Consider the following 20,196-nt stretch of genomic DNA (forward strand, 5'->3'; position numbering starts at 1 on the left):
GATGCAGCCGACGGTTTGGCAAAATTTATGCGCCTCCAGTGCTGGCGGAAACGGGAAACGGGGTTGCGTGCGATGGGAATGTGTGGGTGTGGAAATGAGAAAAATGTTTGCCATAAAAAGGAGCTTTATTCTTTCCCCCTTCCCTCTTCGGCCGTTTGCTGCCTGCCACTGTCGTTGACCCAATCGGTTTTAGTGCGGAGCGCAGCGGAATTTCCAATGCTGCAAGCCTTTTTGCCGGAGGGTTAGCGGATTTCGTGGAACGGATTGGTGGTGTTTTGGAGGAGGGAAGCATTCGTCGCGCTGGATCGAGCGGCAAGTGAAATGAAAATCCCCGGAAAATGTAGCACCACGACGACGACGACGACAGCCGGGGATTGGTGGGCCGATTTCTGAGCCGGCGCTGGGTACGATAAGCACCCAAAACCGGGCATTCGCCCTGTCGCCGAGGGGTTAGAAGATTGTTTGCAAAAGATGCCAACCGACTAAACCGGGGCCCGGCCGTCGGCCGAAGGTCGGTCAATCTGGGCCGTTGCAAAACATTTCTGGTGGAGGCCAGTCATCGGAACGGACCAACGGATGAAAAAGGGGAGGAAGATAATACCACCCGCTGCCCGGGGGGGTAATGTTTTCTTTGTGTTTTGCTTCGCTGCACTGCACACTAATAGCGCGACAGTTCCACGGCTAGCACCAAGCCGTGGGCCACAAATACCAAAAAATAAAATCTGTCCATTTCTTCGGTTCTATTGGTTTGCGCTTCGGGGTTTTCAAGTTTAAAACTTTTGCTTCACATTTCGATCGTTGATCATCAGTCGTTGTTCCTTCACATTGGACAAACTGGTGGTGGAATAGGGATTGGAAAAATAAAACTCTTTCCGTTGTGAACATTTGTGGATGTCATGTTTCGATAGTTTTTTTTTTTACTGAACTGCGTTTCGTAATGATAACTTCACTTGGTGGTAGCAAGCAGATAAAGTATCAACAAAGCAGGCTTTGCGTTTTTATTTTACTTTCATAATACTCGACGTTTTGAAGGTAAACGAATCGAGAACTTTATCTAATAAAAAAAATCGTTTTATTAAAAAAATAAAATTTAGTTTGACAACTAAACCACAATTGACTAGTAAGCTGTCTTCAATGCTTATAATTTTTTATATTTCATGGGTATCGATAAACAACATGAAATTGCAACATGAACAATTAACTTATTAATGTGTTCATAGAATTTATGCGTAAACACATTAGTTTGCTAAAAAACTAATGTTACAAATGGCATATATACTCTCAAACAAGTCAACAAAATATCATTCACAAAAATATTAGGTCCCTGCATTAGTTTTTTTTTTTGATATTTTGGCTCGACAAAACCCATTTATGTTCAAAACCAAGAGAATAATTACATTAATCCAAATATTGCCCAAAAAACTGAGCTGTGTAACTGACCTAAAGTTAGTGGCGCCTATAGCAAAATCTAAAGAACTAATTCAAGGACATTATAGATATTGTCCTACGTCAGCCAAATAGTTGCGTCTGACAATTACATACCTCGGAAAATGCCCATTAACGATATCGTTTAGTAGCCTAGAACTGAAGGTATGAAAACTGTTTAAAACCAGTGCTTTGCAAGACATTTTAGAATGGGCCTATATATCTACTGCAACACAAACGTGACTTTTAACTGTCTTTGGAAAGGTTGTCCGCCCTGCGATTGTTAGTATTTTAAAATATGGACATATTTAATGCGATTTAAAAGCAAAATATTCTCGTCTTCCACTTGGCGAAGGATCAAATCAACGGCATGGTCAATACTCAGTACTTGTATGCACCATAAATAATCCTTGAACTACGACCCGCTACGAAACCGGTCAATGGGCATCGTTATCGACAACAACTTATCAGTTTGGACCAGATTTAATTCGCAATACTCCCAGACGAAGGTCCCAGACGCTAACCACAATCGTGAGGTTATGCTGTACGACCACGCACTATCTCCCCGACAGTTTAATGGTTCCGAGCTCCATAAAAAGGATTCGAAATGGATTCTGCCAGCAACCCGCACCGTATTCACCAGTTGGAGCCGTTTTTTGGAGCTATCGCAAGTTTCATGATCAATAGCACATTGCTTGACCAAAGCCTGAACACGACAATCCTCCAAGGAGGGTAAAATAGGACAAGCGTATGTAAGACGATCTGTCGTTGTATCTCATCAAAAACAAGCTAAAAGCATGTAGCGTAACGAGGGAAAATACTTGGAATGCGCTCTTGCTAGCACTACACATGATGTATTCAGTTTTCCTTCGATCGGAACAAATGTGTTTCTTGTGAAATAGAATAAACCCCCTCACGAGGTCAACGCTACAAGGCGCACTCGACTGACGACTCGGTGAAGGCAAAAAGAACACCAAAAGCATCGACAGATTTGAGTTTAGTTCTCCGAATTCGGTAGCTTCTTTGAATGATGCAATGTACCAAGTATGCAGTATGAAAAAAAAATTTATCCACCCCTGCAAGAAGTTCACATTTTGGCTATTTTATCCAAACATCTATGTCAAAAAATTATAAATCGCATATCAATAGATTAGATCATTTTCATTCTTCTTCATTATGATTTTTATTTTTTGAAAAATAACCCACTAGAAAAAAAGATATTACAAAAATAGTCGAGTAAGGTACGAAAAACACGCCAAAAAAGTTTATCCACCCCTAGATGTTTGTCTTGTTTGCTTGCAATAAAACAATCCTATCATCGTTACATTCATTCTACCACAACAGCAGATATTTCTGGTACATTTGTTCTTTCCCATCAGTAACAATTCCTTGCAATAATAGGCTGATTCTGTGGTTCCATGTTAATTAAATTGACTCTTCAAAATCGACCAGATTTCTCGCTTCAAATGTGATCGAGGAATGTATATGCCATACCGAAATGTTCGTTTTTAAATATATTAAACATTACAATGCTAAATTTTATGATTCCATTGATTATGCAGCCTTTTAGAATGTGTAACTGGAGCCTATTTTCAGACTTATACTTGTCTGAAGCCTTATACTTGTATGAAGTATCAGAAAGTTTTCACTTCAAAATAATAATGTAATATTTTTTCTCCCCATTTCAACAATGCACTCGATTTCTTTTATCTTAGTTGCATTTTTTGAGACCCTATCGGTGGCTTTGTCGTCAAAATGAATAAGAATTTCAAAAAACTAATCTATTGATATGCGATTTATAATTTTTTGTCATAGATGTTTGGAGAAAATAGCCAAAATGTAAACTTCTTGCAGGGGTGGATAAACTTTTTTTTCATACTGTATATTGATTGCACTTGTTTCAATTCTGGTTGATTGGTAGATGGTAACATGTAAAACTCGACTTCACGAATGGAAAAACATATTCGGGAAACTTAATTTCCAGCCGCAAATTCAGCTCCGGCGTCAGCTTTCTCCTCAAATTAGCACCGCACGGAACGCTTTCAAGTGTCCGGTTTTAGCTACGAAAATCGAGTAACGCCTCGGGCACTCGTCTTTTCGGAGCAGATAAACCATCCCCTCATCCTCTATCCCTGATGGTTCCGCAGGTTCCAACCACCAACCAACCAACCAACCCTCGTGAATAGCAATGAACGGTCGCGCACCCTGAGGGAGGTCGAAAAACTCACCCCACCGGTCTGGTCTGGTCTGGGCCAACCGGAGCGAAGGTTAGCTGGTCGGTGGAAATTCCAACCAGCCACCCACGCCCGGGTTGGAAAATGTCATCGTACTGCGTGGGTGATTCATTGTGTACCGAACGGAATATGATTGTTTCGATCAGCCGGAGATGATGATGACGATGATGCTGGGATGCTACGGGTTTACGGAGAATCCTTTTCGGTCTTCCGCCAACGCGCGGACAACTTCAAAAGCGTCTTCAGCGCCACACACCCCGCCACACTTTACAAACCAATCGATGCTTTCGCGAGTGCGAAGCTCTCGACAGTCAACATTGTTCTTTGTTTTCGGAATTTAAATTCAAGTTCCGAGTACGCTCCTCAGGGTTTCTGCGGAGGATTTCGAGAAAACGGATTTCTCTTATCAACGCACCAGAACGCCGCCAACACAATTCCTGAGGGTGGTCGATGCGCGCCCATCCGATTGCTTGTCGTTGTTTCGTCTCGTAAGCAAACAAACAAGTGGCACTCGGGAGGTCCGGACCACCTACGGACGTTTCGAAAGGGTCGCTTCACAAAAGAAGCTCTTCCATAACTGCTGCGACAGACTGTGGGGTGGGTAAATCGCCGTGCGCCCACTTGCGTACACCCCACATCCATTGGAATCGCATTAGTCCATCGTTACTGCCTGCTCCTGGACTGGACTGGACTGGAGGAGTCCATGGCCTGCTACGGTATACCATACGGCATGCTAACCTGGCATGCTGCTAAGCGGTTTATGATCGGCTCTCGACTTCTTCGTTTCACTCGTTCGCTTGCTCGTTTGGGTTGTTACTGTGTGGCTGGGGTGCACCACCCTCCGCCATCCCTCACCCACCCCCTAACCCCTAGCGGGACGACCTAAATTACTACGCCAAACGGGCGTTTAAAGTTTTCCTCTATCCTTGTCCAAACGAGCCCGGTGTACGTGGCTCAGTGAAAGTGGTTCCAAACCTCAGTCCCAAAGACCATCCCCCCCCCCCTGGGCTCCTCTTCCCCAGCTCTCGAATGTCGCTCTGGCCCACGCTGATTTATTGGTGATAAATTACGTTGAACCCCGGGGCCCCCGGCGGCAAAAGGAACCGTTCGTGGCGGTTGCTAAGGACACGCTAAGGAACAGTAGTAGGTTGTGTGCCGAGAGTCGGTGGTCGCTTGTTCGGCTGTCAGTGTGTCCCCTTGAATGACCTTGAACCAGGAGAGCCCGAGACCGAGATCCGAGGCGCTGGCTTTGCAATTCAAAAAAACATTTTCGCTTTCACGTCGCTCCACCAGTGGCCACGAGTGGCCTCCTTCCTGGTGGGCAGAGCCACAGTTTCGCTTCCATCCCAGCGCGACCACTAAGCCGCTTGGCGCTTACCTTGATGTCTCTCGGTTGTCGCATCTCCTGCCTTCGCGGTGACACACCGGGCTGATCGGAGTAGACGAGGTTGCGAACGGAGCCGCGGAACCGTGGCTCAAAGATGACGCTCGGTAGGGCCAGCAGCGCCAGCTTGGTGTTGTACCTGTGTGCCGAGAGAAAAGAGCAGAAGAAGAAAAAGAACGAAGTGAGATCCACGGGAAGCGGGATTAGAAATAATAAGTTGGCAATTATCCTGGGATTAATCACGGCGTGGCCGTCCCGCTTGAAATGTTTGAAATCGTACGCCGGAGATGAATTTGCCGCTGCTGCTGCTGCTGCTGCTGCTGCTGCTGCTGCTGCTGCTGCTGCTGTTGCGTCGTATGTGTGTCTGTGAGGCTGCGGATGTAACCAACCGGATGTAACCGGATGCAGCCAGCCCATCGCTTCATCGTTCCGGCCACTTGGTACTCCAGGGCTCCATTTTGCCTCCCCCTCTCTCTTTGTCTCTCTCACTATCTCTCTCTCTCTCTCTTTGTCTCCCTTTCTCTCTCTCTCACTCACACTGTCGTCTCGCTGTCCGTCGGAGTTTATAATTTATCTCGAGAGCGCTGCTCTGGTTTGACGTGCGCCATTTTAGCCGTTCTTCATCGTTCCCAGGTGACCAATCATTCGAGATTCGTTTTCTCGACACACACACACGCGGGTGCCCGTTTACAGCATTTTCTCGGTTCTCGGTATTACAGCGCTACAGAGAGAGGTTTCCAATTTTTCAACCGTTCGTTGCCTCGGGGTCGCCATCGTGGCCAAAACCCGGGGATCTCGGTGTTCTGCTGCTTTCTTCCGTCCGCGGGGCCTCCGTGTGCGTGAAGATGACGGGTGGGTGGACGGGCGGGAGTCGAGAGTGAACAAACGGACCAGTAACAGGCAGCAACGGCAACGAGATTGGATGTATCCCTTTCACTGATGTTTATCGTACTCGCCATCTCCTTGGTGCTTGTGTGTGTGTGTGTGTGTGTGTGTGTGCGTGCGTTTGTTTGGTGTAAACGAGCAAACACGGTGCACCTCCCTGCCTACCTGCCTACTACAACCGGTAACCGTCAACGGTTGCTTTGTTTTCTCGTTTTAACAACATTTTTTCCACTTTACTCCGCCACCTTTGGATTGGCGTGCGACCGACCGAGAGACCGGCAGACGGGGGAGAGGAGGAGAAGCTTGTCACTTCCTCTGTCAAGGATAATGCAGTTCCTGTGACACTTACATCGGCTTATACCCGAACACCGGGACCGGGTTCTTGTTTGTTTCACGATCGTTTGCCGGAGAATAAGAGAAAAAAAACAAGGAAAACAAGAAAAAACCTTCATCCCTCTCTCTCAGTCTCTCTCTCTCTTTTCAGTCTCTCGGGACCCTCCAGGAATTGATTAGAAGAATAGGTTTACGCCTTCACCAACCAACAGTGTTCCTCTATGTGGCCACCTTAGGGGCAATGTGACCGGCTTTGCACCCAAACGCATGTCCTCTGCATGTTGGTCCGGTCCTCTGGACGGTTGGTGATTTCTTCGTTTCGGTTCGTTGCTGTAACAGAAAAGCGGAACAGGACAAACCGACTGACTAGCTGGCTGGCTGGCTGGCTGGCAGGGTGGGTGGGAAATCAAGGCCACTTTTCACGCACTTGAGCACTGGCCAAGTTCTTGACGTTTTTATGATCCCCACCCGTCCCTTCTTAGTAAACCCCTCTCCCACCGCCATTGTAGTGTCCGCGCGGCATTAACGAAAGGGACGACAAAGATTATGTACTGCTGGTCCCGTATCTTGGGAAGCTTTGGGAGCTCCTTTGTCTTCAGTGAGCACACTCACACACACACACACGCACATGGAAAACCTAGTCCCGGCCAGCCCTGGCCTGTCCAGCACTCTTGTCTCCGTCACTGAGCGTCATCGCTGAAGGCACCGCATGTAAGGAATGTCCTTGTACCACCACCACCACCGTCACCCCCAAAAAAAACCACCCGGAAAGTGGCTACATTGTGCGAAATGCTAAGCATCTTTTCCGTCCGTCCGTCCGTCCGTCCCCAACGACCGCTGGAAACCGGAGAAGCGGCATCTTTACGGTGCCATGAATAATTTACATAAACATTCTTATTTCGCCCGCTGCTGAAGGCTGATGCTTGGTTTGGTATCGTGGGAAGGGTGTATGGGCCCCGGGTAGGTCACCCGGGTGTCACTGGGACATCACTGGTGGATCGTTCGTGGATCTCGTGTTGAGGAGTAAAGTCTGAAACACTTCTGGGGTGAGGGGGGCTCCACATCGAGATGCGTGATCCTAAGGTCCAGTCCCGAGGTTCTTCAGCCCCGGGACCATTTCCAAAAACACCTCTCTCCACCTCTCCTGCGGACACTAACACACAGTTCAGGGCTTAGCGGGATCCACGGAAAGTCTTCCGTGGTACAAGTGAGAGTGTGAAGCAACTGAACTTGTGAATTACCCGAAGCCAGGGGTTCAGTTTGCAAAAAAGGTCACCAGAGATAAAGAGAAAGAGAGACAGAAAGAGCCTCACTCCCACCGCAGGGAGATCGAGAATCGAAAATAATTCGAATTCTTCCTTAGTACCGAGAACCGTGAGGATAGCCATTCAACCAGCAACCGTCGGAATCGCTCGTCTCCGGACTCGACTCCTGCGACAAGTCCGTCCTTCCAACGCCTTATCTCGGTTTAGCTTCGTTTTCTTTTTACATTTTCTAAATTTCGATTTCCAATCCAATGGCCCCGCAACCGATGAGCGAGCGGGCATCATTTGAGGGAACATTGTTTTATTGAAATTCCTCCTCGTGCACGATGGCCGCCACCGATGTCAGCGTGCACCGGCTGACAACTCGGCTAGGCCGCACTCGGCCGCCATTACTGTGAAGTGTCAGTGTCAGTGTCGATGGGATTCCTAGCTGTCTGGCCTGGCTACACAGCACAGTACAGAGTGGCCACTACCACTGCCACTGTGCTGACAGGCGGTTCTGACTTCTGATTGTCTGCATGCTGGATCGTTCGTTCATTCGTTCGTTCGTTCGCTCGCATCGGAATTCCAATTAACGGCAGCTGCCACACCAAAGACGTGCAAAGATGCTAAGAATAGAACCGTCACCGATGCCAGCACAAATCCAACCCACTGGAAATGGGTTCAAATCGTGGAATACGTGAAAAAGCTCCTCGCCGTGAAGTAAACATTCCTGGTAGATCATGGACCATCAACGAAAAACCCGCAAATCATTATCCGCGGTAGGATTCAGGGCCGATAGCTATCCGGAAACGTAATCGTTTAGAAGAAAGAATCGCTTTCTTACTCCCCTCCTCCGGCCCTAGCGTGCGGCCAAACCAATTTTATGCTTCAATAGAACTTTTGCACCTTCCCGTTTTCCCTTTCCCCATCGGATCAGAGAGGATAATCGGTTCTCGGTTTCTGGGGAAGGAGGTTTGTCAATCTGTCAATGCGCAGGGGCTGCTGCCGCTTCCTAATTAACGAGATCCTATGGCGACGACGACGACGACGACGAGTAGGTCCGTGATCGTTCGATAGGCCATCCATTTCCGCTATCTCACGTAGTTTAATTGCCTTTGGAGTTTGGAAGTTTTGCGAAGGTCATAAACCGGCAACCGAGCCAAGCCAAGAAAGCTGTTACTCATCGTTCCTCGCTTCTGTCGGTAGCGTGATAGTAATGGCTGTGGCTGTTTTCTTTAATTTATTTTGTGTGCACGCGCCCGGTGCTCAAGCAGAGGAAAGAGTTACAAAACTCCCACATATCATCATCCTAATGTGGAACACGCTAATGCGTTACCTTCCAGCATCTTCGATCGAATTAAGGTGGCCCCTTTTCTCGCTCCGTTTCGCGCTCCGAAAAGCCAATCGATTCACGCTGCTAATCGAACGATCAAGACCCTTCCCTCCGATACGTGCGTGTATGCATAGCGTCAACACTTTGGCCGAATGCCGGTAGACGGTACGAAACGACGCCGATGACCACCTTGACATGAGGTGAGGTAGTAAGAAGAAGCCCACCTTATGCCCACACACTCCATCGGGCACCGTTCGGATTACATCCATCATCAGGCTCTCACGCTTTCCTCCCTCCACACACACACAAACACACACGGACAGGCCAATGTGACCGACGCCCCGCGGTGAAACATTGTACCTCCGTGACCACAATTGGTAGGTCCCCGAGAAGGAGGAAGGTAAGGTGGATTGGAAGGCCAAAGTGTGAACGTAAAAAGCCGAGTTCGAAGTCGCGAGGCCCCCTCCTGTTATATTGGGTTGTTTCAAAAGTATTTTCGTTTGTTTCAATATTGATTGAAATTACTATTTCTGGACAGTTTCTAGTAAAACTACAAATCTATCTTTCTGCCACTTATTAGATGTATCTTTTAGTAAGATTATTGTGTATGTGACGTCTTTTTCGATATGGAGTCCAAAAGCGAACAATTTCAACTCATTTTACTTTACTATTTTAAGAGAAGAAAAATCGCCACGCATGTTCCAAAATACATATATGAAGAGTTATATTGAGGATTCCTTAAAAGATATTTGTGTCCAAATTGGATTGGCAAGCAGCGTTTTGGACATTTTTCACTGAAAAACGAGCAACGTTCAAGTTGTTCGAGTGAAGTCCATCGTGGGGGGAATCCAGGCATTAATGAAAGCAGGTTATATGATTATCTGAGCAGTGTATTAGGTTCAAGAAAGGTCAAACATATTAACAATAATAGGCAGACGTCATATCGTCGTGTTTTAAGCTCGTAAAACTGTTCGATAGCAGCGGAACTATATGAATTGAAAGAAATTCGTTTAATAAACCACTTTCATTTATTTGCTGTTCAACGTTACGAATTCGATCTATTTTGTTAGCAAATCTAAACAAATCAGCAATTTTTGAAGAATTCATTTTATGGTAAAACTCTTAAGAAAGATGGTGCACTGTGAAATTTGATTTCGTTCCGATTTTTTTCAAATAAAATGCATAAGATCTATGTCCGAAACGCAATTACTTATGAAGCAACCTAATACTTACAAGCCCCTTCGGAGTAAACCAACTTACATCATCTGCTACACGCACACGCGTCATCGAGCATGCCTGGTAGCATACCCTCGGCCTCGGCCACGGCCTAGACGGTCCCTTTATCCGGGGGCTTTCTTCCTACTACCACCACCACTACAACAACCACGAGCGTACGCGTGTGCGTGTCAGTCTCCCGGAGCGAAGCCTTTGGTCCTTTGACCGCCGCCAACATCGCCACCGTCGTCATCGTCGTTGTCGTTGTCGTCGATGACATAAAAGGGTGGGAAACGCGCGTCCGATAACTTTTTCACGCACCTGCGAAGGGAGGCCACCACCACCACCACCGTCCTAGGGACCGCTACTCCTAGTCGAAGGTTCCGCGAATACAATGCCCGAGGTGAGGGGAGGCGCAAGATGTGGGGTGGTGCGTCGTATGATCGTCGATTATGCGATACGGAGAGAGAGAGAGTGAGAGGAAAGAAGGTGGAATCGGATTCCCTTAACGCGATTTGGCCGCCAAGGGTGATAGACCAAAAACAAAAAGGAAAATTACGTCACAAGGAAGGGGTGCCCGGGGGTGTGATAGCTCATCGCTCCGTGACGGCCACCGAAAACGTATGTGCCGCGCGAAAGGAAAGGGGATGAGGTGCAGGTGAAGCAAGCATAAATCTCTGCCAGCGATCTCATTTTTCATTCGCGAGCTCGCAATCGCACGCCTTTACGTAACCAATTCGATTCGATTTCGGTCGCCATCATCGTCGTCGTCGTCGTCGTCGTTGTCATGTGGACCTGACCGAGTCCCCTGGCTAATGAGCAACACGCATCGTCGCCACCTGTGATCGGGGACAACAACAGACGCAGACGTGGCGATGACCTGCGCGTAACCTTATCGTAGCAACCACCGTATGAGCAACGCCTTCGTGGAGTGAGTTGAATGTTCCGGATCGGAAGCCGGTTACTGCCTCGTTTTGTTCCCGTTTCCTCCTTCCCCTTTTCCCGCACGCACGGTTACTTCGAATCGAATCCCGGGTTATGGAGGTGTTTTTTTTTTCTGCGAATCACATGCTCCTGAATGTTTAACTAACACCCTGCGCCGCTGTCACTTGTACAGTGGAAGCCGGAAAGGAAGTGTAAAGAGAAGAGAGCAAGAGAGAGAGAGAGAGAGAGAGAGAGAGAGAGAGAAAGAGAGAAGGTCTGATGGAGGAAAATGGAAACTCCTCTAGACGGACAACGGGACTGCTAGCTACTAATCAAACGCCATCATCATGATGCTGCTGCTGCTGCCGGTTCCTTTGGCTACTAGGAAAACGGCGGCGCTGCTCTAGGGCCGTGGTCCTCTCCCCTCCGTCCTCTCCACTCTCTGTCCGTGACCTCATCCTAACCGCTCCACTCTTTTCCAACCAACCGAGCGTCACATTCGCTTTACACCGATTCCGTCGACATTTTACACATCATTTGCGATGGCGGAGACACGCAAGTGACAAATACAACACACTGATACGCACGCACACACACACAGCGCACGTGGACGCTACTGGAGGGAAGAAAAACAATAAACCCACCGGCCCCAAACCGTCAACGGGAAATGACGCGCTTTGCTCGTGTTAGTGAGACGAGAAAGGAAAAGGACATGAGGACACTGTCCCGGCGTCGCCGAAAGCCGAGGTTGATTCAATTTTCAGCCTTTACCTTCTTTTCGGGCCGGAAATCTTAACTTTTCAGGCACGTGCCAGGGCATGTCGTAAAATGGTTGAATTATGAAAAGTTCACAGCGTCTGGACGTTGTTTGTCTTCGTGACCGGACTCGCAAAGAAGGGAGACGAATGGATTCGATTATTGTATTATTTGTAGCAGGGAGCAGGGAGCAGGGAGCAGGGAGCTGGGAGCACCACACGCCAAAAGTAGCGCTGAGCTCGAGTCATTTCATTTCTCTCGTCAACTTGATAAACTCTTGCAAAATAGAAACAAAAAAATGGCGGTCTCTTAGGCTGACAGCTTGCTTGGATCTGCCCTTGCGCCACTTCTAATTATTCGACTGAAAATAAAGTTAGCAGACGTACGAACGACGCGTTCACGAGCATCGTGTGCATCGCAAACGAGGTGCATGCGGTGCTACCAGATCTCGATTTCGAAAACGAAAGAGAAATAGACGATTTATGGCCCTTGGAGCCCCGTGCATTCGAAGCGATCAACTCTCTTGTCTCTGGTGCAGGGCCACATACAAGGACAAAGCAACTTCATCGACGGAGTATTTAACTATGATGAAGGTCATTACACCTCGCAGGGCTATCCGAGGGTGGGGGGAGGGGGCTTGCGTCTCGCGTCTGTAAATGTGACGATGCCATAATCAGCTTACCCGTTATCCAACATCTAATTCCCGGCCATGGCATGGCAATGGTTTGATGAACGGTTGCAGGTGCGCAACCAACCGACACACACACACACACACATACACACATTCCGATATGCAGCACTAATTAGGCAGCATTCTTTATGCTGCCCTCGATCCATTCGACGAAAGTCCCCGATCGACCAGAAGCGCCAGAGGTGCCTCGACTGAACCACCATTTTCCTCTGGTTTTTCCTTTTTTCAGGGGGAACAAGGGGTGCCTGGAACCGTGGGACAGGCGTGGGAAGAGGGAGAAGGAAGGGAGAGCTGGATTTAATTGAGTAAAGTACGAAACAAACTTTGAGCCACTCGCGAGAGACGAGGAGTCGCGGGGCTGCTAATCTGACGCGGTGACGCTCTATTGGAACGTCCACCGCTGGGCTTATTACATCTTACGCGACGAAGCATGATTTGTTGTGGGTGGTAATGGCGTTGGTGGCCACTACCATCAGCACACACACACGCGCGCATGCACAGTCGATGGATGAAACGGTGAAAGCAAACTCAATTGATTCCACTTCATTGAGCAGCTGCTTTCCTCGGGACCAGCGGGGGGGACATTAGCTGAACCAATACCGCCAAGTGTAGCAAGCACTGAAGCATGCCATGCCATGCCAAGCAGATGCATGGCAACGGCATGGCACCTTACAACTCAATCACAAACTTTTTCCCGCCTGTCCGTTGATTTGCACTTCGAATTCGAATGTGGTGTATTCAGTGTCCAGTGTGTCCAGAGTGACGCAATCCTTCATTCAGAGCGACCAATCCGCCAAAGGGGGAAGGGCCAAAGAAATCGATTCATATTTTCAAGGTTCCAACACCTTTCGGGGGGGCGGGTTATTTGTCGCACGGACGTCGAGGGACAAGAGGAAGGTTGGTTCGCGTTCGGTCGGTCGTTCAGTCGTCGCTTGCTTGATTTATTGTAAATTATTCAAATCGTTCGCTGGCTCCATTCTGGACCGGACCAGAGGATCGGTGGCGAGCAGAGACCTCGTACGGGGCCAATCCCACATCGCGTGCACACACGACATCACCGAACGAACCGACGACACACGCCGAACACTCCGGACACTCCGGATCGAGGATACGCTAATGTTCCACCTGATGGTGTCACATCGGGAACGGGGTAAACGCTCGACTTGGTGTGGTGTGGCCAGCGATGAATCGGCCATTCGCCAGGTTTATGTGTCTGGCCAAGGTACACGGACACGGTTTATTGCGTTTAATCGATCTGACGTGGAGCGACCGGCAGCCCTGTGCGCGAAGGACATAGCTTTCGCGCGGAAAGCATAAATAACGAATGGCAGATTGTAATGTTGGGCTACTGTTTTCTACCCAGTCAGTGGTTCGCTTGTCAGTGGTTTCAGATTCATCTGTGTATTTTTATAAAAGATGCATGTTTATCACGCGGTACAATGTACCATGTTTTGTGGAGCGCATATTTGATGCTACAGTTGAAGCTAAACCCATTCTAAACACACATTCCAAAAAAAATGACATCGAATGAACTGAATTTGGGAAACTCCACATAATGGTGAAAAATGGATTGGTTTTTTTCTAACATATATGAGAACGTGCGAGCCGTTTGTTTAACTGGACTAGTTTGTGCGTCGTTTAATCGACAGTTCCCCGTTAGCTACTTTTTTTTTCCATTCATCCATTCATTGACCGATTTACAGTAAGAAATTGGACTAAAATTGTAGCGCTGCACATTGAAAATAGTCGTGCAACTGTGGAACCTGAGCGTGCCTATCTAAAGAAATATTGGAGACATTCGGCGCCTTTCGACAAGACATTTTTCTGTGGGGTTTTTTGAGAAGTAAGGTGTATGCCAGCAAACCAAAGACTATTGAAGAACGAAACGCAAAATTCAGAGCGGAAATTTCTGCTATTACGCCCGAAATGTTGCCAAATACAATGCTTAAAAAGGGCCGCTTTTTGTGTGTCTAATGGTCATTTAATCGATATTGTATTCGAAGTGAATTTCCAATAATTGGCATTGTAATAGGTCCTGTCTAGATGGCGCACCCTGTAGTTGAATATCATATTTAAGATATGTTTTATTGTTTGCTACACTCTACAGTTTTGGTCAAATTGTTCCACAGTTTTAAATCAACAAATCATGTTGTATCAACAAAATTTAATGAAATTAACCATGTAATTGTCATTGTTTGTAACTATGTCCACCCTAAGTCACGGATATTAAAATAAAATGAAACCCATTTCTATTTCATTTTACAAACGCAAACAGTGACACTCCGCATCGTTCTGCACAATCAACGGGAAAAGAGACGACCAACGCTCCGTTTTCTACTCCAAGTGCGTTCATCCACTCCAACGCCGGGGTGTGCATTCAAAATGCTGTAGCGCGAAACGGAACGAATACAGAGGCTTCCCGGCTTCCCGTCGCCCTAGCGGTGTGACCCATTTCCTGAGTATCCGGCTGGAGTGTTCCCACCCTACCACCATCTCTTTCTACCTTCTTCCCCATCAGACAAAGAAACACTTCAGGAACCGACCCGACCCAAATTTCACGCCGAGCATCCTCACTAATTAAAAGTGATACGTGGAAGGTAGCTTCCGAAAGGAAGCCCCGGACGACATCCATCAACCATGCGGTCCGTACCTTGCACACACACACACACACACACACACACACACACACACACACACAGACGGCGGGGTTTTCAGGAGCAATGGAGTGAATGTTTGCACCGGCACATCCGATACGCAATCACCATTTTCACTCGTACGAACGAAACCTTCGCCAACGCTTCTCTTCGTCAATTAATGCGCCGACCAAGACAAGGCAGAACGAAAGAACACTCTCCGTGTGTGTGTGTGTTTTTTACTTTTCGGTTCCAGTCATGCCGCTACGTTTCAATTTTCACACCAAAACACCAACGCAACACCCTGCACTCCGAGGTGTAGTGCTTCTTCAGCGAACCAGCGTCTAAGGCTCGAGTCTCTCTGGTGCTTATCGTGCTGGACCACACACACACACACATGGACGGACAGACGAACGGGCGAACAGGCACTGTGTTGTTCGCGAGAGTTGTTGCTTTTAAATGGCAAAACTTTTCCTTTTCGCAGAGAGCCCTGTTCCCTCCACCGGACCCCGATCTGCACTTCTGGCAATGCAGCAAATGGGAGCTGGTGCTGCTACTGCATCGCACCCCCTCCCAAAAAAGGGAACGCGCATCGGTTTCCTCGGGTTGGTACGGTGATGGTATCCGACAAATGGAAAAAGGGAGGGGAACAGGGACCGGAACCGGTGTGGTGTTAGCGTTAGCGAGAAATGGTAAAGTAGAGTGCTGTACGGTAACGAGATGCCTGTAATATGCCCTGTTTAGCCCCGTGGCCACCCGTGGTTACATCTACATTGTACCCACCGCCGCCGTGTGCCGAAGATGTCGCCCACGGTGCCCACGGTGCCGAGAGGAGTTGATGTATAAGGTCTCGGTCTGGTGCAAGCTTTTAATCACGATGAGCACGATGGAAACTTCTACCATTTGCTGGACCTGGCTGACTGGCTGGCTGGCTGGAAACATGGACGCGCCGCGAGCGCGAACGCGAACGCTACATATTGCTCTACTCACCAGTTCGGCATTCCGCCGACAAAGACGTCCGAGTTGGTGGCAAACTTGCCAAACAGAAACTCCTTCCCTCGGGAGCTGCGGCTCTGCGAGACACCGTCCACGGTGAGCGTCGTATGTTCGTCGTTGCGCAATACCTGCGAGAGATAGGCGGGAGAGAGAGAGAGAGAGAGAAGGAAAGAACGAAGAGAGTGGATTAGAACAGCACGAAACAGCGGCTCATTAGCGCAATGTGCAAGGGTTGGAAAAGATGTAGGAAAGTGCTTCCAGGCTTCCAGCAAACTGCAACGTGAAAACCTTGTAACGGGTTTGATAAGGATAATTTTTCAAGGTATTAATGTATTAATTAATGTACCACCACACTACAACTAATCAATATAATGAACAGAAAGAATGCAAGTGATGTTTGGAAAGGAAGACAACAAAACGAAATTTGAACTCATACAACGTAGAAACTTTCGGAAAGGAAATGGCTTAACACAGTGTTTTGCTGGAAAATATACACAAAAATTAAAAGCAGTAGCAAAAACCGAGATGGTGAAAAAGAGCAGTACCAAAATAAGGAAAAACACGATAAAAAATATAAAAATCACGAAAAAATAAGAACAAAAAAGCAAAAAAGTAATAATACTGTCTAATCCTGTTCAATCGAGGACGAAAAAACAGACAAATCCCAATTCAAGAAAAGAAGAAACACGATAAAAGAAGCGATAGTGAAAAGAAGAAACAAGATAAAAAAAATGATAAAAAGCAAGAAAAATAAAATAGTAAAAAAATATAATAATACTGTTAAATCCAACTGTTCACAACGCAGAACGAGAAAACAGATAACAGTAACATTCATTACCGGGCCCTCAAAAAAGCACACGGCGCACAAGAAATTCGATTTCGCTTGGCTTCGACCTCGACGTGCACCACAAGGCACAACAACAACCTCACCGTCTGGGCCTTTCGATCACGAATCGTCGCCCCCCTCCAACCCATTTTGATGCCCTAATAAGGCTCCCCTTTTTGTGTACGTGTGCTGCTGCTAATGTAGGAAATGATGCCGGAACCCCACGATTCCCGATGGTGAATTCATTTTGCCAGACAATTCGATTGGACACACCCTCCTCCGTCCAAGCGTCCGTCTCGGTGGAGGGCACGCAGCATGATGGTCGAAGCATGAAGAGACGAGCCAAAAAACCGGAGCATTCGAAACGGGAAGCGAAATGGTAATTACTACCATTACTATTAAGTCGCGCTTCATTAGCCATTCCGTGCTTTAAGCAGCTTAAATGGAGTGCTTCATGCACACTTTCCATTTAAATTATCCGCACTCGGTGGCCCTGGCGTCGTCGACGGCGTCTCCGGCGCCTGACGTCAGCAAAAAATGACTTTGAAGCAGTCTCAGGAGTAGTAGTATTAATAGTAGTAGCAGCGCCACCGAATGGGTAGCATTTTGATGCTTTCGAAATGGGTTTCTTTTCCTAACTTTTATGCGAACAACGCCGGGTGTGCAGTTACCAGGTAGCAAAAACCAGTATATACCAGTTGCAACGTTGATTCAGCAAGGACTGGAGTTTCGGACACTGTTTCGAGACACCCATAGTAATGCTACGCATCGGTCCACCAACAACAACAAAAGACACAGGCCACCGTTAACCTATTGACCCTGGCATGGCGAAGACATTACCCACAAATTGGTGGCCACCGGATCGCATCGTGGATAATGCTGCGCTGTATGCTCGTTGAAGTGCGCCTCCATCGACAATCCAATTGCCAAACCCCGGTTTGCCTATCGCTGTGTGTGTGAGAGAGAGAGAGCGAGCGAGAGAATGGAGCCACTTTTCGCACCTCATTCCCCCAATGTCCGATGTCATCGTTCTAGCACCTACCATGCCACGAGCCACCACCAAAGCCGTCGGTGTCACGGTTGTGACAGCCGCCATGACGGCCAGCGTGTTGACTAGACGCTTCTGTCTGCCTGGCCGTCCGGCCCTAAATGGAGAACGATGCTCACTGCTGGCTACGTTTCCGGTGGTGGTGGTTACGGTGTTGACGGTGCTAGTGGTGGTGGTGCTGCTGGTGGCGTGCGTTGACTTAACCTTTATTTCCTCGACACTTCCGACCGCCCACTGACGCGATGTTCTTCGCATCGTGTGGTTTTCACAAGGCGAGGCAAGTAAAGAGGAAAGGAGACAGGAAGTTGTCCCTTCCTTTGTAGTGGTGGTGGTGGTGGTGGTGGTGGTGGTGGTGAGGATCAATTAACGGTGGCCGCGCGTGTCCACGATCACGACTATGGCCGCTCAGTTTGGCGGCCCTCGTTTGCCGGTTTTATTGGAAATATAAAGTTCGAAGTTTGGGTGTTGGTCTCGATGTGCGTGTGTGAGTGTGTGTATGTGTCTGCGTGGGTGGTTTGTGTAGGCGGACTACGAAACACGATTTAATTCCGAAGTGTTGTGCGAGCCGAACACTGATATTGGAAAGCTAAAATTACTAACAACCACCACCACCTCCACCACGGTAGCCGCCACCACAACATATGGTGTGTGTGTGTGTGTTTGTGTGGGTGTTTTAGGAGGTGCGTGGGGAGCAGGATACCGAGGAGTCGGAAACGCATCTTCTTTTATGAGGGATCCGAACGGACGCCCACTCCAACAAGCGAACGAACGACCACAAAACATTAACCTTTCCTACCTACCTATCGGGGCCCTGGGGGGCGTCTGGGACTCTGGATGGGGTCACATTTCATGTTGCGAGTTCCCCCTCCCTCACCATCACCTCATACACCATCGGAACGGATCGGAACGGATCGGAAGTGGTATTAATTTCATCGTCGTAAAATATCTGGAAATGATTATTGCCTTCCAAACCAGGTCCAGCCTCGGTGTTGCTCTGCATTTCTCTGAGCATCCACTTACTGGCCCCAAACAGGACAAGCCACGTGCCTTCTCCACCACCACCACCACCACCACCACATCGTCCTGTGCTTTCCACACAAAAAAAAACAAGGTACAAGCGGAAAGAAAACAGCAACCGCAATCGAACCATTTGGGAGTGAATCACGGTGGTGACGTTGGGAGGTTATGATGCATCCAAAGCGTCCAACATCCTCGAGATAGGCTCGTTTTGGTTCCGTAGAAACCTAATACCGAGACTACGACGTAGCCAAGGAAGGTGGTGATGGCGGCAGAGTGGAGGCCACCGTTTTCCACGAACGCACGAGTACCGTTACCAGAAGGAGTCTTTGATGTGCGCAGCAGCGACCAACTCCACTCCAGCGTTGGTCCCATAACGTTCATTATCCGACCAATGCTTTCGCTTTTTCCTGCTCCTCCTCGACGTTACCGCCACCGCGACAATCGTTATCGTTATCATCGCTTTTCGTCTATCTAGTTTTCTGTCCCCCATCCTTTTCCTTTCTCTCTCCTCTCTCTCTATATCTCTTTGTCACTCTGCTTTATATGTGTTGTTTTGTGGCGGAAGGAATCCCCGTTATTAAGATTACTTCGGCAAAGATTGTTGGGGAGAAAAATGGTTGTCATCTTTTCATTTTTCTTTCCTTCTCTTCTGTCTCTCTCTTTCTCTCTATCTCTTCTTCTTTTTCCTTTTCTCTCTCTCTCTCTCTCTCTCTCTCTCTCTCTCTCTCATCGTTTTACTATCCCCGTAAACCACGTAATGAGAAACGCTTTCTCCCTCGGGTTTTCCACCGTCGAAGCTCAACCGTGACCTGGCCCCCAATGTGGGTTCTGTGGATTGTGGCCACTACATGCGCCCGGTCAGAGGCCAATGATGGCGGTTGGTGAGGCGAATCGAAGTTATGAGGCATAGAGAAAAACAGAGAGAGCAAATAGAGGACGCGCAATCTTTCGGATTGGTGTTTCGTTTTCGGAAAAGCGTTTTCGGTGCTCGTGATGTTCGCCGTCGTCGTCTTCGATGTTGCTGTCGCCTCCTTAGATCGACATCAACCGTAACCATTCGAACCGATTTCGTTTGTCGATGGCAAAGCGCAAAAGCGACAACACTCGGATCGAAGCAACCATCCGATTGGGAGCCAAGAGCGAACGTTGTTAAACTTTATTCGCTGTTGAGTCCCAGGGATTCCGTTTCCACCGTTTCGCTCTGCTCTTTGGCGGCGGCTGGATTTTCGGTGCGCCGATGAGATTG

General features: G+C 48.1%; 2 protein-coding genes across 11 annotated transcripts in view; one reads left to right on the forward strand and one right to left on the reverse strand.

Annotated features, from left to right (window-relative positions):
- Positions 1 to 20,196, forward strand: part of LOC125948283 (transcription initiation factor TFIID subunit 1-like) — a 294,308-nt gene that overhangs the window by 161,635 nt on the left and 112,477 nt on the right. The window lies entirely within an intron of this gene.
- LOC125948284 (neurexin-3b) overlaps positions 1 to 20,196 on the reverse strand; it is a 100,864-nt gene that overhangs the window by 74,668 nt on the left and 6,000 nt on the right. For all 8 annotated transcript variants that reach the window (XM_049674215.1, XM_049674209.1, XM_049674214.1 and 5 more), the window contains exons 3-4: positions 16,051 to 16,184; positions 5,038 to 5,182 (exon numbers count right to left, since the gene is read on the reverse strand). In XM_049674215.1, the coding sequence (XP_049530172.1) occupies positions 5,038 to 5,182; positions 16,051 to 16,184 (279 nt within the window). The remainder of the gene's footprint in view (positions 1 to 5,037; positions 5,183 to 16,050; positions 16,185 to 20,196) is intronic.

This window comes from Anopheles darlingi, chromosome 2 (assembly GCF_943734745.1).
Source record: "Anopheles darlingi chromosome 2, idAnoDarlMG_H_01, whole genome shotgun sequence".
NCBI lineage: Eukaryota > Metazoa > Arthropoda > Insecta > Diptera > Culicidae > Anopheles > Anopheles darlingi.